Genomic DNA, 16,065 nt, shown 5'->3' with positions numbered 1-16,065 from the left:
AGCCAGTCAATCTACTCAGCATGTATGTTTTTTTCTCTTCTTTATACAACTCCAGATCAAAGTTCTCTGAGATAACGCAACCTTCACTGTGTGTTTATGGTTCCTGAGAGACACCACTGCTCTCGCACTGCTGCTTCATACAGGGAATGGGTGCAGAGAAATAAAGTGTGGGCCTGTAGGACGACTTAACTTCAGAGCTTCACCTGCCGTATATGAGTCGTGTGGATATGAACAAATTGATCTGAGAAGAACTTCGGAGTAGCAGACTGGCCAGAGACATGAACAAATGTTATTCAATGCAGGCGGAGGAGCCAGAGAACGGGACCAAAGTTAAAGAGTCCTTCAATTTTTTGCCGGAGCTGAACAGGGAAAACAAGAGGGATGTGTGGAGGGACGGTGGAGAGGAGCGATCAGATCCCTCCTGCTGTCTCAGTGTCAGCAAGATCTCCTACACAGTCAGGTAAATGCTGCAGACACAGGAGGGTGACTGAAAGACAGATGCAAAAACAGGCTCTGAGAATCAACTAGGTTACACCATACTGATTATATTATTATGCATACACAAGGGCAAGTTTGGACTGAATTTTCTGTAATTTTATGTTCAAACTCTAATGAAATAGCAGAAAAATGTATGTAAGGTGTAAATTTAATTGCTGATTGTTGATAAATTCCTACATACTACATACCTAATAACTTTCAAATGATCAAATGATGATCTTATTCATAGTGGAGATTGATTATATTGAAATTATAATTTTTTTATAAATGTGTGTGTGTGTGTGTGTGTTCCAGTGAGCGTGTGGGTCCGTGGTGGGACGTACCATCCTACAGGAAGCGATGGACACGTCAAATCCTCAATGATGTCTCTTTCCACATAGACAGTGGGCAGATCATGGGCATACTGGGAAATTCAGGTTCGGACTTAGCTCAGTCCAAAGAGCAAAGAGTTGAAACACAACAAAAAATGAAGTAGTTAAAATAGATCAATTTTTTAAATTTTAATGGATCTCATATTGTTCTGAGGGATTTTGTTACTTTTTGTTCAGGTACCTGTATAAATACTGGAGGGAACTAGAATAATAATGAGGCAACAGTCTTCATTTAAAAATAAAACAGACAGATCCATAAAAGAAACTCCTTCTGCAGGGATTACTGTGTATAAAGAATCATTCTGTCAGACAATCTAAAATGTTCTCATATATGTGACTGTATATACCTCTCTTTTTATACTGTATGTACAAACATATCCGTGTGTGTGTGTGTGTGTGTGTGTGTGTGTGTGTGTGTGCACTTTGCATTGTAAAGGCTCAGGGAAGACCACATTGTTGGACGCCATCTCAGGGAGGATTGGAAACTGTGGTACGCTGTTGGGTGAGGTCTTCATTAACGGCAGGAAAATGAAGAGAGAAGAGTATCAGGACTGCTTCTCTTATGTGCTGCAGGTAACACACCCAAGCAGTATAAACACAGACAATCAGTTAATTGTAACCTCAATAATTAAATAAATTATTCTTGAGGTTATAATTAACTGATAATTAACTGATTAGGCCAAGTAACAACAATAAGACAAAAATGAATTAGAAAACTTGACACAAAAAAAACACAATAAAGTATGTGACTATAACAAACAGATGCGGTGTTAAACAACACATACATTAATAAGACTGAGCACATTTAACTTTGCCCTAGTTCTCATCACACATTGACATCAGGTGAAACTTTGCCCTACAGTATCACATGTGAGTGGCTGCATACAGACAGTTTTTATGTGTTTTTTTTTTTCAATTTTCAATTCAGTTTTATTTGTAGGACACTTTATTTAAGTTGTCTGTGGTTAACCACCATAAACCCCAAACCACAAACTCAATGAACACGCACCATTAGTGCAAAAACTCCAGAAAAGGTTGCCCTGGCCTCTGGATGAAATTAACTAAAGACCCTTGGTAGCCTCCTCATACACTTAATCTCTCAATGAGAGGTGCTCAAGTGTATCCAAAGCCTAAATTAAAAACACTGGCTTAAAACTGGCCTTGCTTCCTTTCAAATCATCTCTCTCTTCTAGCTGATAGCAACCCCCTCTGCTCTCTAAGCCTTGTCATTAACTTCCCCTGCTAAGCTGTAGATGAGGAGGTGATATGAGCTCCTGATATTAAAGTCATTCAGATGAGAGACTAAGGGGAAGTGGGATTGGGAGGCGCCACGTACTAATTGAGGCAGGCAGCAGGTTCAGCAGGTTCAAGCAATGGATGTGTGTGTGTGTGCATGTGTCTGGGGCAAAGCTATATTACAGCTGGTTTGAACATGCATATATGAACATGCAATTATACAGTATGCTGCTGTATGTGTCCTATATGGATGTACATTAAGTGTGCAGGGATGTGCTGCAAAGTACTCTGAAATGTCCATGTTTATGCTGCATGAGTGTGTACCATGGATGTTTACAGCAAGTGTCATGCCAGTCACACTATTAAGTTTCAAGATATACTTTAGTTTGATTAGTGACGAAGACAGAGGTGATCATAAACAGTGGAGGTAATCATCAGATCACCAGTAGCAGTGTATTCTGCCCTTTAGTTAGTATAAATCCATAGTCTTGTTACTGATCTCTCTTGTAGGTAAAAAAAAAAAACTTGTACTACAATATCTACAAAATTAATTTTACAATATAGACTCAATAAGCAGGAAAGGTGTCTGTCTCACTGCATCTCTTACTTGTTTATTTTCCCACTCTCCCTTTCCTTGATCTCTTTCTTTTCCAGAGTGATAACTTGTTGAGCTATCTGACAGTGGAGGAAACTCTGACCTACACAGCACAGCTGGCCCTGCGGAAACACTCGGCTGAAGCTATCAAGAAGAAGGTGACTTTTGACCGCTCCCTCTGCTCTGTCCACTTAGCTTAAACTTGGCATTTCCCCCTGCTAGAGAAAATACAAAAAGAAGACAAACAGAGAACCAGTGGGGATGATTCACATTGTGATATTCTGCTGAATCTATTGCTAATCTGCAGTTAATTCGAAGAAAGTTATGTCCAAAGTCAGGAAAACTGGGAATATGTAGAGATTTAAGCATTGCTTCAAAGGTCAAATGAGTTGGATATTCCTTGAACCCCTGTGGTTCAATGCACATATATACTAGTAACTGTATGATCAAGTTTTATTTCAGAGATCAGCAATAAGCAGAAAATACTACTAAGGTTTACTAACAAGAACTAGCAAGTACATTGTGTACAGTAGGCCCTTGTCAGCAGCTAGTTGTAATTCTGTTGTCACCTGACCTTTGACCTCTGGCTCCTGTGCAGGTGTCGGCGGTGATGGCTGAGTTGAGTTTGACTCATGTGGCCCACAGTGTTATTGGAGGTCGTGTTTTCCCAGGGATCTCTGGGGGCGAGAGGAGGAGGGTTTCTATCGCCAGCCAGCTACTTCAGGACCCACGTGAGTACCTCTCCAGAGTTACAGGAGATCTATGTATCACGAACATTTGACCTCCAAAAGGGTGCTGCTGCAAATTTAAATCATGAGTAGGTGAATCAAGGTAAAAGACATCGTCCCTCAAATTCTTGAGGTTTTACAGATCTCAAATGAGGAGTTATGGAGCAGATAAACAAAAGCTTTAGAGGTCATTCTTCTTAAGCTTTCAGATTAATGTGACAAGGATTATACAAAATGGGCTGTGACACAATATCAGAAAGATTTCCCTAACGTTTTGCACACTCTGATTAGTAAATGACTGCATATGACACATGATATTTCGTACATATACTGTTAGAAGCAACAGGACTGGAGGCAGGACTGTGCCATCCTGAGAGCAGAAGAAAGTTCACCACAAGACCTGTCTCACCCCAAAGAGTTTCAGAAGTCCACACTGAATAACAAAGCGATCTAAGTAAGAGAGGAATGAGGAAAGGACAGAGAAGGGGGCAGAGGGAGAGATGGAGAAGAGTAATGAAAGACTGGGTTATCACACCACGAAGAGAATGAGCAGAGATCCACCTCTGTGTGTGTGTGTGCCTGTGCTCATCCCAGGTGTAGTTTATCAGGTCTACGGTCCTCCAGGGAGGTAGAAGGGTCTCAGTCCTCATTCAGGATTAGAATGGTCATGGACACACACACACACACACACACACGCAGTCACACACAGAGTAATGAGGAGTTCCCATTCGCTGCCTCTCCAATCAACCAGGAAATGAATTAATCTCACAATTAAAGCATCTGCTAATTCCACTCCGCTTTCATAAAGCAAAGAGGCAATCTTTTAATTGTCCTAATTAGAGTAATTAACTAAAAAAAAAAAAAAAAGAACTCACTTATCTTCACAAGTTAAGTTGGCCCCGCTGAGAGTCCTGCATGTGCCACTTAATAAAAGTACATTTAAAAGTTTCCAACTTAAAAGAAGGAAAAAGTTACTGTCCTGCCTCTTCTTCTCGGTGTTTCGATGTGTGACAAGCCTGATGATGTCATTGCAGGAGTGATCCTATTGGACGAGCCGACCACTGGCCTGGACAGCATGACCGCCAATCAGATAGTGGTGCTGCTGGCAGAGCTGGCCAGGAGGAACCGTATCGTCATAGTAACCATCCACCAACCGCGCTCCGAGCTCTTCAGGGTGGGTTTTGAGATAAACTGAGGAAGGGAGAAAGAGAGACTGAAACTTCTTTTAAAGGATAGATTCACATGTTTTCAAGTGTCCACACACTCATACGTACAGCTATGAGGAGATCTCTTTCTAATGCCATTTTAATGAAAGCGATGGGGGACAAAATCCACTGTCCTCACACTGACATCATACTTTACTGAGCTGCAGCAGCGATACAGAAACACTGATGTTTTATTAAAACACTGGAAGAGTCCCACTCTCTTTGTCTAACTCTAGCTCCACGTTAGTAATTCTTATTCCGATTGAGGACTGTGGATTTTGTCTTACATTAGAATTACATGAGGTAGACTTCTCTTCTTGATCATTATAGTCAGGAGAAACAATTAAATAATTTAGTTGATAGGCATTTGCTGATGAAAGTGCTGTGTGTCCCAGGTGTTCAGCAGAATAGCTATAATGAGTCGTGGAGAGCTGGTGTTCTGTGGGCAGCCAGAAGAGATGGTGGACTTCTTCAGCCAATGTGGCTACGAGTGTCCCGAGTACTGCAACCCCTTTGACATATATGGTACTGTATGCTACGATCCTGCATTATGTACTGCATATTTACATTATAACCATGCAGCTATGTTGAAACACAAACAAATAAAGACTATGTACATCTTGAGAGTATACAGAATATACAGAATTAACTCGCATGAACCTTAAAGTATTCAAACTGCTGTGATTTCAAACAAACAGTTGACTTCACCTCAGTGGACACACGCAGCAGTGAGAGGGAGGCAGCCACCTTCAATCGCATGCATGAGATCACTTCATCCTATCAGAGGTCTGCTATCTACCAGAACATGCTGGGAAAAATGGAGCAGAGCCTTCAGCGGGCAGACAAGCCAGCCATCCCCTTTAAGAGCAAAGAGTCACCCAACGGCGCAGCCAAACTTGAGGTTCTCCTCAGGTCAGTGCTGACAAAGTCCCCCTGTGTGTATGGGACATGTATGCCCTGTTATGTATTTGTATTATGTATGTATTTGTGTGTGTTTAAATGTGTTTCCATGTATTTCTATATGTGTTTGGTGTGTAGGCGGACAGCAAGAAACCTGTCCAGAGACAGGATGGGTGTCCTGATGCGTCTGTCCCAGAACCTGATCTACGGTCTCTTTGTGGCCTTCTTCGTGATGCGTTTAGACAACGACGTCAGCAAGGGTGCCGTGCAGGACCGCATCGGCATCATCTATCAGAGCATTGGTGCTTCACCCTACACCGGCATGCTGAATGCTGTAGCTCTCTGTGAGTTCAACCAACAGCATACATCTGTACATAGAAGGGGAAAATGCATTTTTGATACATTGTATTGTAGTGCACTGCTAAATTTCAAGCAAGTACTCATATACTGTACCGTATCCTGCAAACATTAAAAGAGGCTTTCAACTGGACAGAAACTGTGTCTGAGACAAGAATCTGGTTATTGTTAGAAAGAGGAGTTCTTATTCAAAAACTAAACTAAAACAGTTTAGCAGCTCTAGGACACCAGTGAGTCTCGGTTCTCAGTTTTGCGATTAATTTGCTGACATGCTTGGACGTAATAACATAAACAAGTTTGTTCCATCCGTTACATGATCTGGGTAACATTATATTCCATCTAACTGCATGTGTCTGATAACATGATCCTATATATATCTACAGGAGGTAGATATGATGGCTTGAGGGAAATTTTGAAGTGCATGCGGTTTATCACCTGAGTAAATGTGATCTATTATCTTTATTAAACAGCATGTTTCAAATGTTTTTATCTCAGCTGTGTAAGCTCACTTATCTCTTATTCAGTATGTGAAAGGGGACCGCTGTCGGCAGTATTTTCGTTCCCTTCAGCAAAAATATGTTAAGCCTAGCTTGGATTTTGCTTGGTGAAAGTACCTGAGGAGACTTCATGTACTTTCAGTGTCTCTCTTAGGTCAGAGTAAAAGATTAAGTGATAAGTAAGTTTAACTATACTAAAGAGTAGAACTGCAGTCGGTCATTATCACAAATTGTCCGTATAAACAAAACATTTCTATTAGAATCACTTTAATTTCAGGAGTATTTGCATATAGATTACATATGTGCAACCTTTTATTCAACCATTTGCTGTGGGTTCACACACTTGTTAGAGAGGCACTGTAGTTTGCATTTACAGTTTTAGACTAGCTACAAGTGGGGAATGATCTTTACTCTCTTTAGAACTCAATGAACCCAAGTACCTTTTTACCTACAGACCTAGACGACCTATACAATCTATATTATCAGAGTGTAAATGTGCCTCTCTGTGTTAAACAAGTTCATGCTTAGTATTTATAGCAGCTGCCGTGACTTAAGGTAACCTCAAATACAGACAACTGTCACACATATACTGCACAGAGAAATCAGCTAAACAAAACTGAATCTCAGCATTCCTTAAAACTTACTTACGGATAATTTTATACTGCTTTTAGGTTGTTTTTATGCAATTATTATTAAGAGTTCCATGAGGTTTATATCCGATCTTGTGATATGTATTTTGTGTTGTTTTTTTACAGCTAAGACACTCTTTTTAAGTTTAAGTTAAGACATCTCTGTAAGAATTTCGTAGTTACATCAAATGAAACGTTTATGCAATATGTAACAAGCCTTCAGTTGAATCCATCTTAACATTCATTTCATACCTAAGGTGTATGTTAAAAGATGATATAGACAATAACTTGTGAAGGATATTGGTTGTACGGGGTGATTATCTCTTCAATGTCTTCCTCGATAATCAGCTGAGTCTAAAATCTTAGTTTTAGGGCTTCAGCTGTCATCGATACCGAGGATAAGAGATGTGATAAAATAATTGGCTAAGCAAAAGTTAAATTACAGTAGACTTAAAGGGTAATTAAAAGCACTCCATAAGCACCCAAACAGCCAGGGGTAGTGAGCGGGGACTGACCTTGAAGACAGATAAAGACTGATAGGATACAACAGACCAGCGGTTTGTTACACAAGGGTTTACTGGGTAGTTTGGATAACTTTCCTGGACACATGCAAACCTGGAACGTGGACTGATGCCAAAAGGCCAGTTCTGAGTTTTACTGCCAAGATATCAAGAAAAATCCGAACATCCACAATCCGGCTCTTGGTTTGCCTTTCGTCTTCATGGGAGTGGTTTACGTGATGTGGGACAGAGCAACATGCATGATTTTAATGGTGCATCTGAAATCAAGATTTATGATTGCTCTATCAAAGCTGAAATGTTAAAGGTATTAAATATTAACCTTGAATGGGATAATTGATAAAGTACTGGTCCACTAAATGAATATTCATTAAGAGGTACTTTCCTCTGGTCTTTATAGCCGTAATTGAACCTAATACTGTATATGAGTCATTAGTAACATATTTATTGCAGTCATTTAAGAGCTTCACATTATCTGCTCTCTCACCAGTCCCAGCGTTGCGAGCCATAGGAGATCAGGAGAGTCAGGATGGTCTGTACAGTAAATGGCAAATGTTCTTGGCCTACATCTTCCACATCCTGCCCTTCAGCATCCTCAGTGTTTTCATCTTCACCTCTTTCCTTTACTGGTGGGTAGCAAGTGTATATGTTTTTGCCACATCGGGCATCACACTGTATGTTTTCATTGGGGGGGATGCAAGCTACATATACATTCTTCCTCAAGGATTTAATGGATCCTATATGCACCCTCAACTTAAACTCAGTCTCTCTCAGGACTAACTCTTATTTCGTGTGTCCCTGCCTTTCCTCTCAGGACAGTGGGGATGAACCCTGACAGTTTGCGCTTCCTGTGTTTCACTGCAGTAGTGCTGGTGCCACATATTATAGGTGAGCTAATGAAGGGGGAAAAATCATCTTTAAAAAAAAAAAAAAAGGATTTCTCAAATTATACCCTGTAGCCTGTCATTTATTTTTTGTCTTCATTACTAGTTTTGCTGTCAACATTTTGACAGGGATAGACTCTAAATCTTCAGTGTTTTAGAAACATCAGTATACAGTGTCAAGCCTACAGATGTGTTGGATGTGTGGATATGTCTTAAATCTCATGTTTCCACTGTTCATGGCTTTTAGTTGCATGCATTAGTATGTATTTTGCCTTCAGGTGAGTTGCTGACTGTGGTGCTGTTAGGAGTAGTCCAAGACCCTAATATGGTCAACACTGGAGTGGCTCTGCTCAATATTGCAGGGATCGTTGTGGGATCCGGTTTCCTAAGGTGAGACACAAATGATGCTTTTAATTGAACTAGTAAGTTTAAGTAACATTATGTCCAGCCCATTGTGATTTGGACCTTCGATAAGGCAACTTTTTCAGGTCCTCATTGTAAATGAAGGTATTACTGTGGCCACTGCTTTCCAGTGAAATGCTGTTGGTAACACACCTTCCTCTCCTCTTCCTCTCAACAGAAGCACCCAGCAGATGCCAGAGGTCTTCAAGTGGCTCAGCTACCTGACCTTCCAGAAGTACAGCTGTGAGCTGCTCATAGTCACAGAGTTCCAAGGACTCAACTTCACATGCAGTAAGTTGTTTTTACTATAGGGCCAACCTCTGTCCACCTACCCTGAGAACAAAAAGGGACTCATAATTATAATAATTTAACTCTTTACAAGTTGTATTTACAGCTTACAGAATATATATATCCTACCATGAGTAGTTCATGTTGCTTTCTACCAGTTACATTTTGATTAGGATGGCTGTTCGTGGTATCGATTTTATGAGTTTTTATGAGGCGTTTGATGTTGTAAAAGTACTTAACCTTGACTTCACTATCTGTAGAGGATCCTGGGAGTATGTCTTGGCCCTAAAGAAAAATCTAGTTCTGGGTCATATTTAAAACCCAGTAAATGTAACTCCCAGCTGATTCTCTATCATTGGTGATTGTTCCTTCTACTGTAGTGCTGTATGTGTATGAATGTGAAGAATTAAAGATTATTAGCAAACATTTATTTTTATTTATCAATTTTAAATATTATCATTCGTCTAATGATCTTACTAAAATCAACTTATAAACTACGAGTTGAGTGTTTAAGGACGGATTGAAGGACTCAGTGAAGCTGTGAAATTTGTTAACTTTCTCTCTCTGGCGTGTTGTGTTGTTGCAGATGTTTCCAAACCTTTGCCGGGAGCCTGTCTAGTCACTCAAGGCAATCAGATCATTGATGAGGGCTATCCTGGCGCTCTGTCCCGATACACACTAGACTTTGTTCTCCTCTACTCCTTCCTCCCTGCCCTCCTGCTGTTGGGCATGATCAGCTTCAAGATCAGAGACAAGCTTGTACGTCACTAAAACCACAGACATACATTAGTGGGCGAATCTTCTGTTTAAACAGTGAGCTATACTGAGTTTGGTTCTGAAATCTAAAACACAGAGGGTGATTTAATTCAGAAAGGATGAGGTATATTAAAGTACTGTGGAGTGCTCAAGGGATATTTCTGGCTAAGTACTTACCTTAAAGTTATCTTTAAGTACTTACTATAACAAAGTATTATATAGTTCAGAGCAATGATGCAAGTACAAAGAGCTTCTGTTCTCAACAAAAAAAAAATCCCAGTGTAGGGTGCAAGGTGTACAGCAAAGTAGGGTTGATCTGTGTTGACTGGGATTGGACATTAAACCACTAAAACTACTAAAAGGCATCAAAAAACCAACCTGCTACTTTAACACTGATTAGGCTCAAACATCGACTGAGACAAATCGCACAGATTCAACTAAAAAAGTCTGACTGTGGAAGATATTTGCACCGATGCCAAATTATTATTATTATTTTTAATATAAAGGAAACACAAAGTGGTAACATGTAACTATACCTTAAAGCCTAAATCTTGTTTGCGATCATTTTGTGAAGTTTGATTAAAAACTGAATGATGGACTGCTGTGTATCATCGAGTACAAGAAGAAAAAACATGTTCTCAGTGCTAAAATGTCATCTGTGTATTGCATGTATTACTTTTTTGTTTAAATATTGTGATTGCAATGTGTTATGAATAATGATGCCTAGAGTACTAAAATAAATTGTTTATTTTTTTAGAACAAACTTTATTATCCGCATACAAATAGTTTTAATATGTTTGAAATAGTTTCAGGAAGAATATCTAATTATACAAGTTGTGTGAATAACCAAGTAGTAAAAAAAAAAAAATGACACAAAAGGAAATAAATAAAGCAAAATGTTTGTCTGTATTTACATAACTATGTGCTGTATGTGTGTGTGAATCAAAACTTTAATAATTAATAATTATAAGAAGGCCAGAAGAAACATCATCATCTGAATAAAAGAGAAATGCATATAGAGCCGGAGTGTGCAACACTTTTTTCCTACTTCCAGTGATCAGCACCTCACCTGTGAGATACTTTTCTATATTGTATGTGTGTGTGACCATAAAGTTGATTGTCGCTCATGTCTCCAGCTCCAGACCTTTCCAGGACTTCACTGCATTCCTCTTATACTGATCCAACTCCTGAAAAACACACAGAAAGAGAGAAGAGAAAAACACATGAAACTTGTTCTATGTTAATGTAGTTAAGTACAATGAAGAAGGGCAGGCAATATTATGCAGACATAATACAAAGTCATAATGGTAAACAAGGTTTTGTTCCTCCACATTCATACACATGTAAATATAGAGCACAGATAACGTTATGTTTACAAAATCAGCAACCTGTGATACATTTAGATGAACACTATCCGAACAGTTCAAGGGCTCCAAACATCAAACATTAATTCAGGCTGTGACATGAGCCAAGCAGGTCACCTGGGCCATTATAGTTGGCTCTAGTTGATCTAAACTTGGGAAAAGTTGGTTTCCAGGCTAGCACCATGTAATGGAGAACTTTGATTCTACAGAAATGTTGAATCGGATTTTAGCATTTTAGTAGATCTTGCATTAAATAAAGTAATTATTTTGTGAGTGCAACTCATAAAAAAGACAGTTCAACACAACTACAATGCCATCTTAAGTCTTATTGCAAGATGAAAATTGTTATACAATGAATTAAGTGATTCTAAACATTTGAAATGAAGCATTTAAGTGCTTTAATTAATCACCCACTGACGGTGCAGTGCTGTATTGTATCTCTTTATATCAGCATTTTCTTTCTACCAGAGATGTTTTGTGCTGGTTGGGTGTACAATACTATTTATACATTTTCACTTGAAAGGTGACCTGTGGAGATGTTGACCACTAGCAGCACTATGGTGCAGTTTTTGTGGTGTGTGGGTCCCTGGTGCCCTCGTACACATGTGACACATTTCTCTTCCTGATGATTTACAGGTTGCAGTTTCCATAACGGATAACAGCGTACAATCTGCCCTGACATGCAAATTGGCCATCACAAAGGTCTCTCTCTTTATTTAGTTGGAATATACCTTTAACCTGTTTCTCTTATTGGTTACCCAGACCAATTACATTATATGCCATCCAATGGCAGAGCACGATGACAACCATCATGTGAGACTCAATCAGCGATAGCAGCATTGAGACTCCTACAGGTTACTGCAGTTCAAGTGCCTGAGTGGCAACGGCGCAGGTCGGCATGGAGACTACTAATCTCTGAGGTTATAACCGCAGGATATATTACAGTCTGTTAATGAGACAATGACAGAAAACGCTACTATGTACAGGTTACTGGAGGACAGAAGGTTACTCTGGAACATTATCCTTGTTTAACACAAGGGTGGAGCAGAGTGTTTGTCTCTCTGTGAAGTGTGAATTCTCTTTAATATCTTTTTTATGTGACCTCACTAAACCAAAGTATGGTACTCACAGTGTATATAAAATAAAATGTTTTTTGTGTTATTAAAAAGTATTGTGCACTCTGGATCACATGGGTAGTGGGCCTGTGGTGTCACAATGGCCAACAGAGAGCAGCAAAAACAAAATATTAAACAAATTATGAACCAAAAAGGAAAATCTACTTCTTACTCCAGGGTTTATGGCGGAAATGTCGCCCTGTGGTATGTAAATGTAGCAGGGTTCATTTCTTTTGACAGACTGATTGATAACCATACTGCCAACTCATGACACCGATTACATCTACCAAGATCCACAGGTGACTGGTGTGCTTTACCATAGCTTCCACAACTGTGCAGCTGTGAAGCGTGATTGGTCAAGAAGTGTTACCTGGTCTTTCTGGGCTCTCATGGCATCAATCTGAGGCTCACTGTACTGTGGGTCTTTGGCTGGATCCTTTAGTTCCCTCTGCTCACTGGTACTCTGCAAAGACAAAGTCAGTCAGATAAACTTTACAAATTACAAATATATTGTTTACAGAGGTCCTCGTTGATGTAAACGCATATTCATAAGAAGGAATGCTGCATTTTACATACACACGCAGTCAATGTGTATATATGAATATGATTGTTCATTTTCTTAAATATCAATGACTGAACTACCTCTTGGGGGAAGACACGCTCGTAGACTTTCTTCCAGAGGTCTTTGGGGTTTTTGGCGTGCAGAGAAGTGATGTCCACATCAGTAGTAGGAGGGGAACCTGAAGTAATAGGAGCATTATTTTAAACACAGTATCAAACAATCCTGTCCGCGCCAACCGACGTCAAGGCAGACGGTGGCTCTTACTCAGTCTATGTCTTATAACAACACCGCAAAACAATTTTTAATGCCATTTAAATGCATTACTGCTTTTGGCCACAGAGTAGTGCTGTGCTCACCTATTTGGCTGAAGGAGTCAGAGCCTGCTGGAATGATGAGAGGCTTGGTGGAGTCACAGGACATTGTTTTACTGATTGAAACACAAGAAAATAAAACACACAAACAAAACCAAAGCATTAAATCAATAGCAGTACAGTAACATTCAGAACTATTTGAAATACTTAAACAGGCATGAAATGCATTTTATCTTCATCTGTACAGTATAAGATCCATTTCAAGCTGTCTCTTGAAAAGCTCTTGTAAATACAGGAGATATCACAGACCCACAATGCTCGAGAAGAGCTGCTGTACATTATATAATTTCTTATAGTCCTAGTAATTGTATAAAGGTGAAACTAGACAACTGGGACATGTACCATGTTTTTTGTGTTTAATTTAAGAATGCCAGTCCTTGCACAATACTAGTTGGTGTAATATGCTGTGTTTCCTCCTCACCCTCTGTCCAGACCAAAAGCCAGGTGGGAGAAGAAGCTCTTGGTTTTTGACATTAGGCTCTCCGACTTGATGCTAGTGAACTAATTAAAAGATTAGGCACAGAGAGGAAAACGTAATACAGCAAAACTGGAACAGCAACAGTGGATGAAATGAATCGATGCAATAAAAAGACAAAGAAAAAAATGCAGATTGCAGTATCAAAAGTTTTGTTAAATTTAAATATTTTGCATGTATAGTAAAAACAAACTCACAATAAGAGAGGCTGCATAGTAGTGGGCAACAAAACGCAGTGTTTTACAAACTACTTTCCTCTTGTCAGAGTCCAATTCCTGCAACACAGATGGAAAAAAACCCTCTCCCTCAGTATGTCACATATTTTACCAGGATTTACATTATGTAAGAAAATGTACAGTAACACCAATGTGACTGTGACTATAGCACCAAACATCTGAACAACTTCTATTCATAAAAAACTTTTAACTTACAAATAACCATCATTTAAGAAGTCATAAAACAAATGTCGTTCAGCCGCCATGTGACCAACGATTAGGTTGTTTTTTACCTGAAAGATGTCGTATTTGCTGCCAATGATGAGCAGAGGAACAGGGAAGGGACTGATCAACTCTCTGTCCTGTTGACAGAGTCACAGTTAACTCAGGACACACACGTGTACCTGAACATCTTACGTCCACGGCCTTTGTCTACACTGTGAGGTGGATTTCCTTTGATTTCAAAAGGTTTTTCACCATGTTTCTTTAGTTTGTTACCACTGGCCTTTTAATTTGAAACATATAAGCATTTTCTAGGAGGCTGAGGTATAAAATAAAATAGTTCATGCATTTAAAAAATTCTTCAAATATGCTACTACTGTATGAACTAAACATTATGGTAACATAATGGCAAGTGTAATGAGCTGAGGTCTTACAGGATAGTCTTTAGGTAAGACGCGTGCTGCTGAGTGGACAGGCGTCTGGTGTTTGGCTCCAGGTCTGGCCTTCTGTGCTTGTCGTGCCTTGGAAGAGACTTTTTCCAACTGGGCTTGTGCTGCCTGCAGCAGCTTCTCCATGGTTCCCCACAGGGCGTTGGGTTTAGACAGGTCCATGATGAGGATGACAGAGAGAGACCTGGGAAACAACAGGAAGGACCATGTGCTCTGGCTGGATACGTAGAAGAAGGTGTCTCTACCGCACTGACGCCCAGCACAAGAAAACACCCTTACTTTACTTTACTGGCACGACACTGCTGTTCAAACCAGACTCCTTATAAAGACAAACATGTCACATACTGCCCCTTACTCTAAAACATACCACAACATTGAGAAAACAGCGACGTACGAAAGAGACAAAACCTCAGGAATGTGTGTAAGTGACCTACCTGATGCTGACAGGAGTGATGGGGATCTGGACCAGGTCTGACAAAGACGTTCCTCCTCCCAGCTCCCATAGATGGGCTATGTCTTTGGGCTGAAAGAGGAAACCCCCTGAATATCAGTTTTATAACACCATCTCATTACGAGTTTCACATTCTACACTTCTGCAGTATTTGCTACAAAGAGTAACTGGTTTTCTATCTTTTTGGAGTAACAGATAACCAGTAGGTTTAGGTAAAGTGCGTATCATGTCACATAAACACACCAACTCTCACAGTGAGTCTAATGTATTCAAGTCTTTGTCGCCCTTTAAAAGGGTTAACTTTTCACACAGCTCCTTCTTTTAAAGAAAACACATAGTTTGATGAAGTCGCAACTTATCAGGATTAGTGTGTCTTCATTCCCATTTTTTTAAACAGACATGTCCAAGAGTCCAAGGCTTACTTACTGTGTTGTGTCCTCGAGCCCGTCTGCCGAAAGTGTACTCAAGTGCCAGAGTTGGCTTAGATGGTTCATCCCTGGTGATGAAAAACACAGTATTGTTGTTGTGTAACAACAAAATCTAAGCAAAAAAGATCAATTCGCTAGCTTTCTGTGCTTTCGACCTCATTTTTGCTGTCTTCTTTAGCAAACTGAGCCGGCCCAGGTGTCATTTTGAGTCATGTCAAGACAATGCAGCTGAAAGCTCTGTGAGTTATTCAGCGGACCTTTGAGTACACACTATAAATTACACATCCTGTTCCTAAAGGTCAAGGATCAAAGCGTTATTGTTAATAACATAAAAGCATTTTTGGTGAAGTGTAACATTAACATATTTAACATTAGTCTGTATAAAGAACATGAAGAGGGTTAAGAGCAAGGTTTGGTTTTATCGAGCTAGATTTGCTCATTTATTGATGAGTTGATTATCCAGACACACACACACACACACACACACACACACACACACACACACACACAGACAGACAGACAGACACACAACACACACACACACACACA

The 16,065-nt window shown here is 39.7% G+C and overlaps 2 protein-coding genes across 2 annotated transcripts in view; one reads left to right on the top strand and one right to left on the bottom strand.

Annotated features, from left to right (window-relative positions):
* Positions 1 to 259: 259 nt before the first annotated feature.
* Positions 260 to 9,899, top strand: abcg5 (ATP-binding cassette, sub-family G (WHITE), member 5). The gene is made up of 14 exons (XM_035664142.1): positions 260 to 460; positions 793 to 914; positions 1,306 to 1,442; positions 2,760 to 2,858; positions 3,299 to 3,431; positions 4,463 to 4,602; positions 5,029 to 5,158; positions 5,332 to 5,545; positions 5,672 to 5,877; positions 8,025 to 8,163; positions 8,349 to 8,422; positions 8,697 to 8,808; positions 8,999 to 9,111; positions 9,695 to 9,899. The coding sequence occupies exons 1-14, from the start codon at positions 279 to 281 to the stop codon at positions 9,877 to 9,879; spliced, it is 1,986 nt and encodes a 661-aa protein (XP_035520035.1). The 5' UTR covers positions 260 to 278; the 3' UTR covers positions 9,880 to 9,899.
* Positions 9,900 to 10,628: 729 nt separating this feature from the next.
* Positions 10,629 to 16,065, bottom strand: part of dync2li1 (dynein, cytoplasmic 2, light intermediate chain 1) — a 9,735-nt gene continuing 4,298 nt past the window's right edge. The window contains exons 3-12 of the mRNA XM_035663831.1: positions 15,515 to 15,584; positions 15,072 to 15,160; positions 14,623 to 14,821; positions 14,260 to 14,328; positions 13,949 to 14,026; positions 13,698 to 13,777; positions 13,262 to 13,332; positions 12,986 to 13,083; positions 12,714 to 12,806; positions 10,629 to 11,051 (exon numbers count right to left, since the gene is read on the bottom strand). Of these exons, the coding sequence (XP_035519724.1) occupies positions 10,989 to 11,051; positions 12,714 to 12,806; positions 12,986 to 13,083; positions 13,262 to 13,332; positions 13,698 to 13,777; positions 13,949 to 14,026; positions 14,260 to 14,328; positions 14,623 to 14,821; positions 15,072 to 15,160; positions 15,515 to 15,584 (910 nt within the window). The 3' untranslated portion in view covers positions 10,629 to 10,988. The remainder of the gene's footprint in view (positions 11,052 to 12,713; positions 12,807 to 12,985; positions 13,084 to 13,261; positions 13,333 to 13,697; positions 13,778 to 13,948; positions 14,027 to 14,259; positions 14,329 to 14,622; positions 14,822 to 15,071; positions 15,161 to 15,514; positions 15,585 to 16,065) is intronic.

This window comes from Morone saxatilis, unplaced genomic scaffold (assembly GCF_004916995.1).
Source record: "Morone saxatilis isolate NCDOM2014 unplaced genomic scaffold, NCSU_SB_2.0 Contig19, whole genome shotgun sequence".
Taxonomy (NCBI): Eukaryota; Metazoa; Chordata; class Actinopteri; family Moronidae; genus Morone; species Morone saxatilis.
The sequence above is the reverse complement of the archived record's forward strand: the minus strand, read 5'-3'. Positions and strand labels throughout refer to the sequence as shown.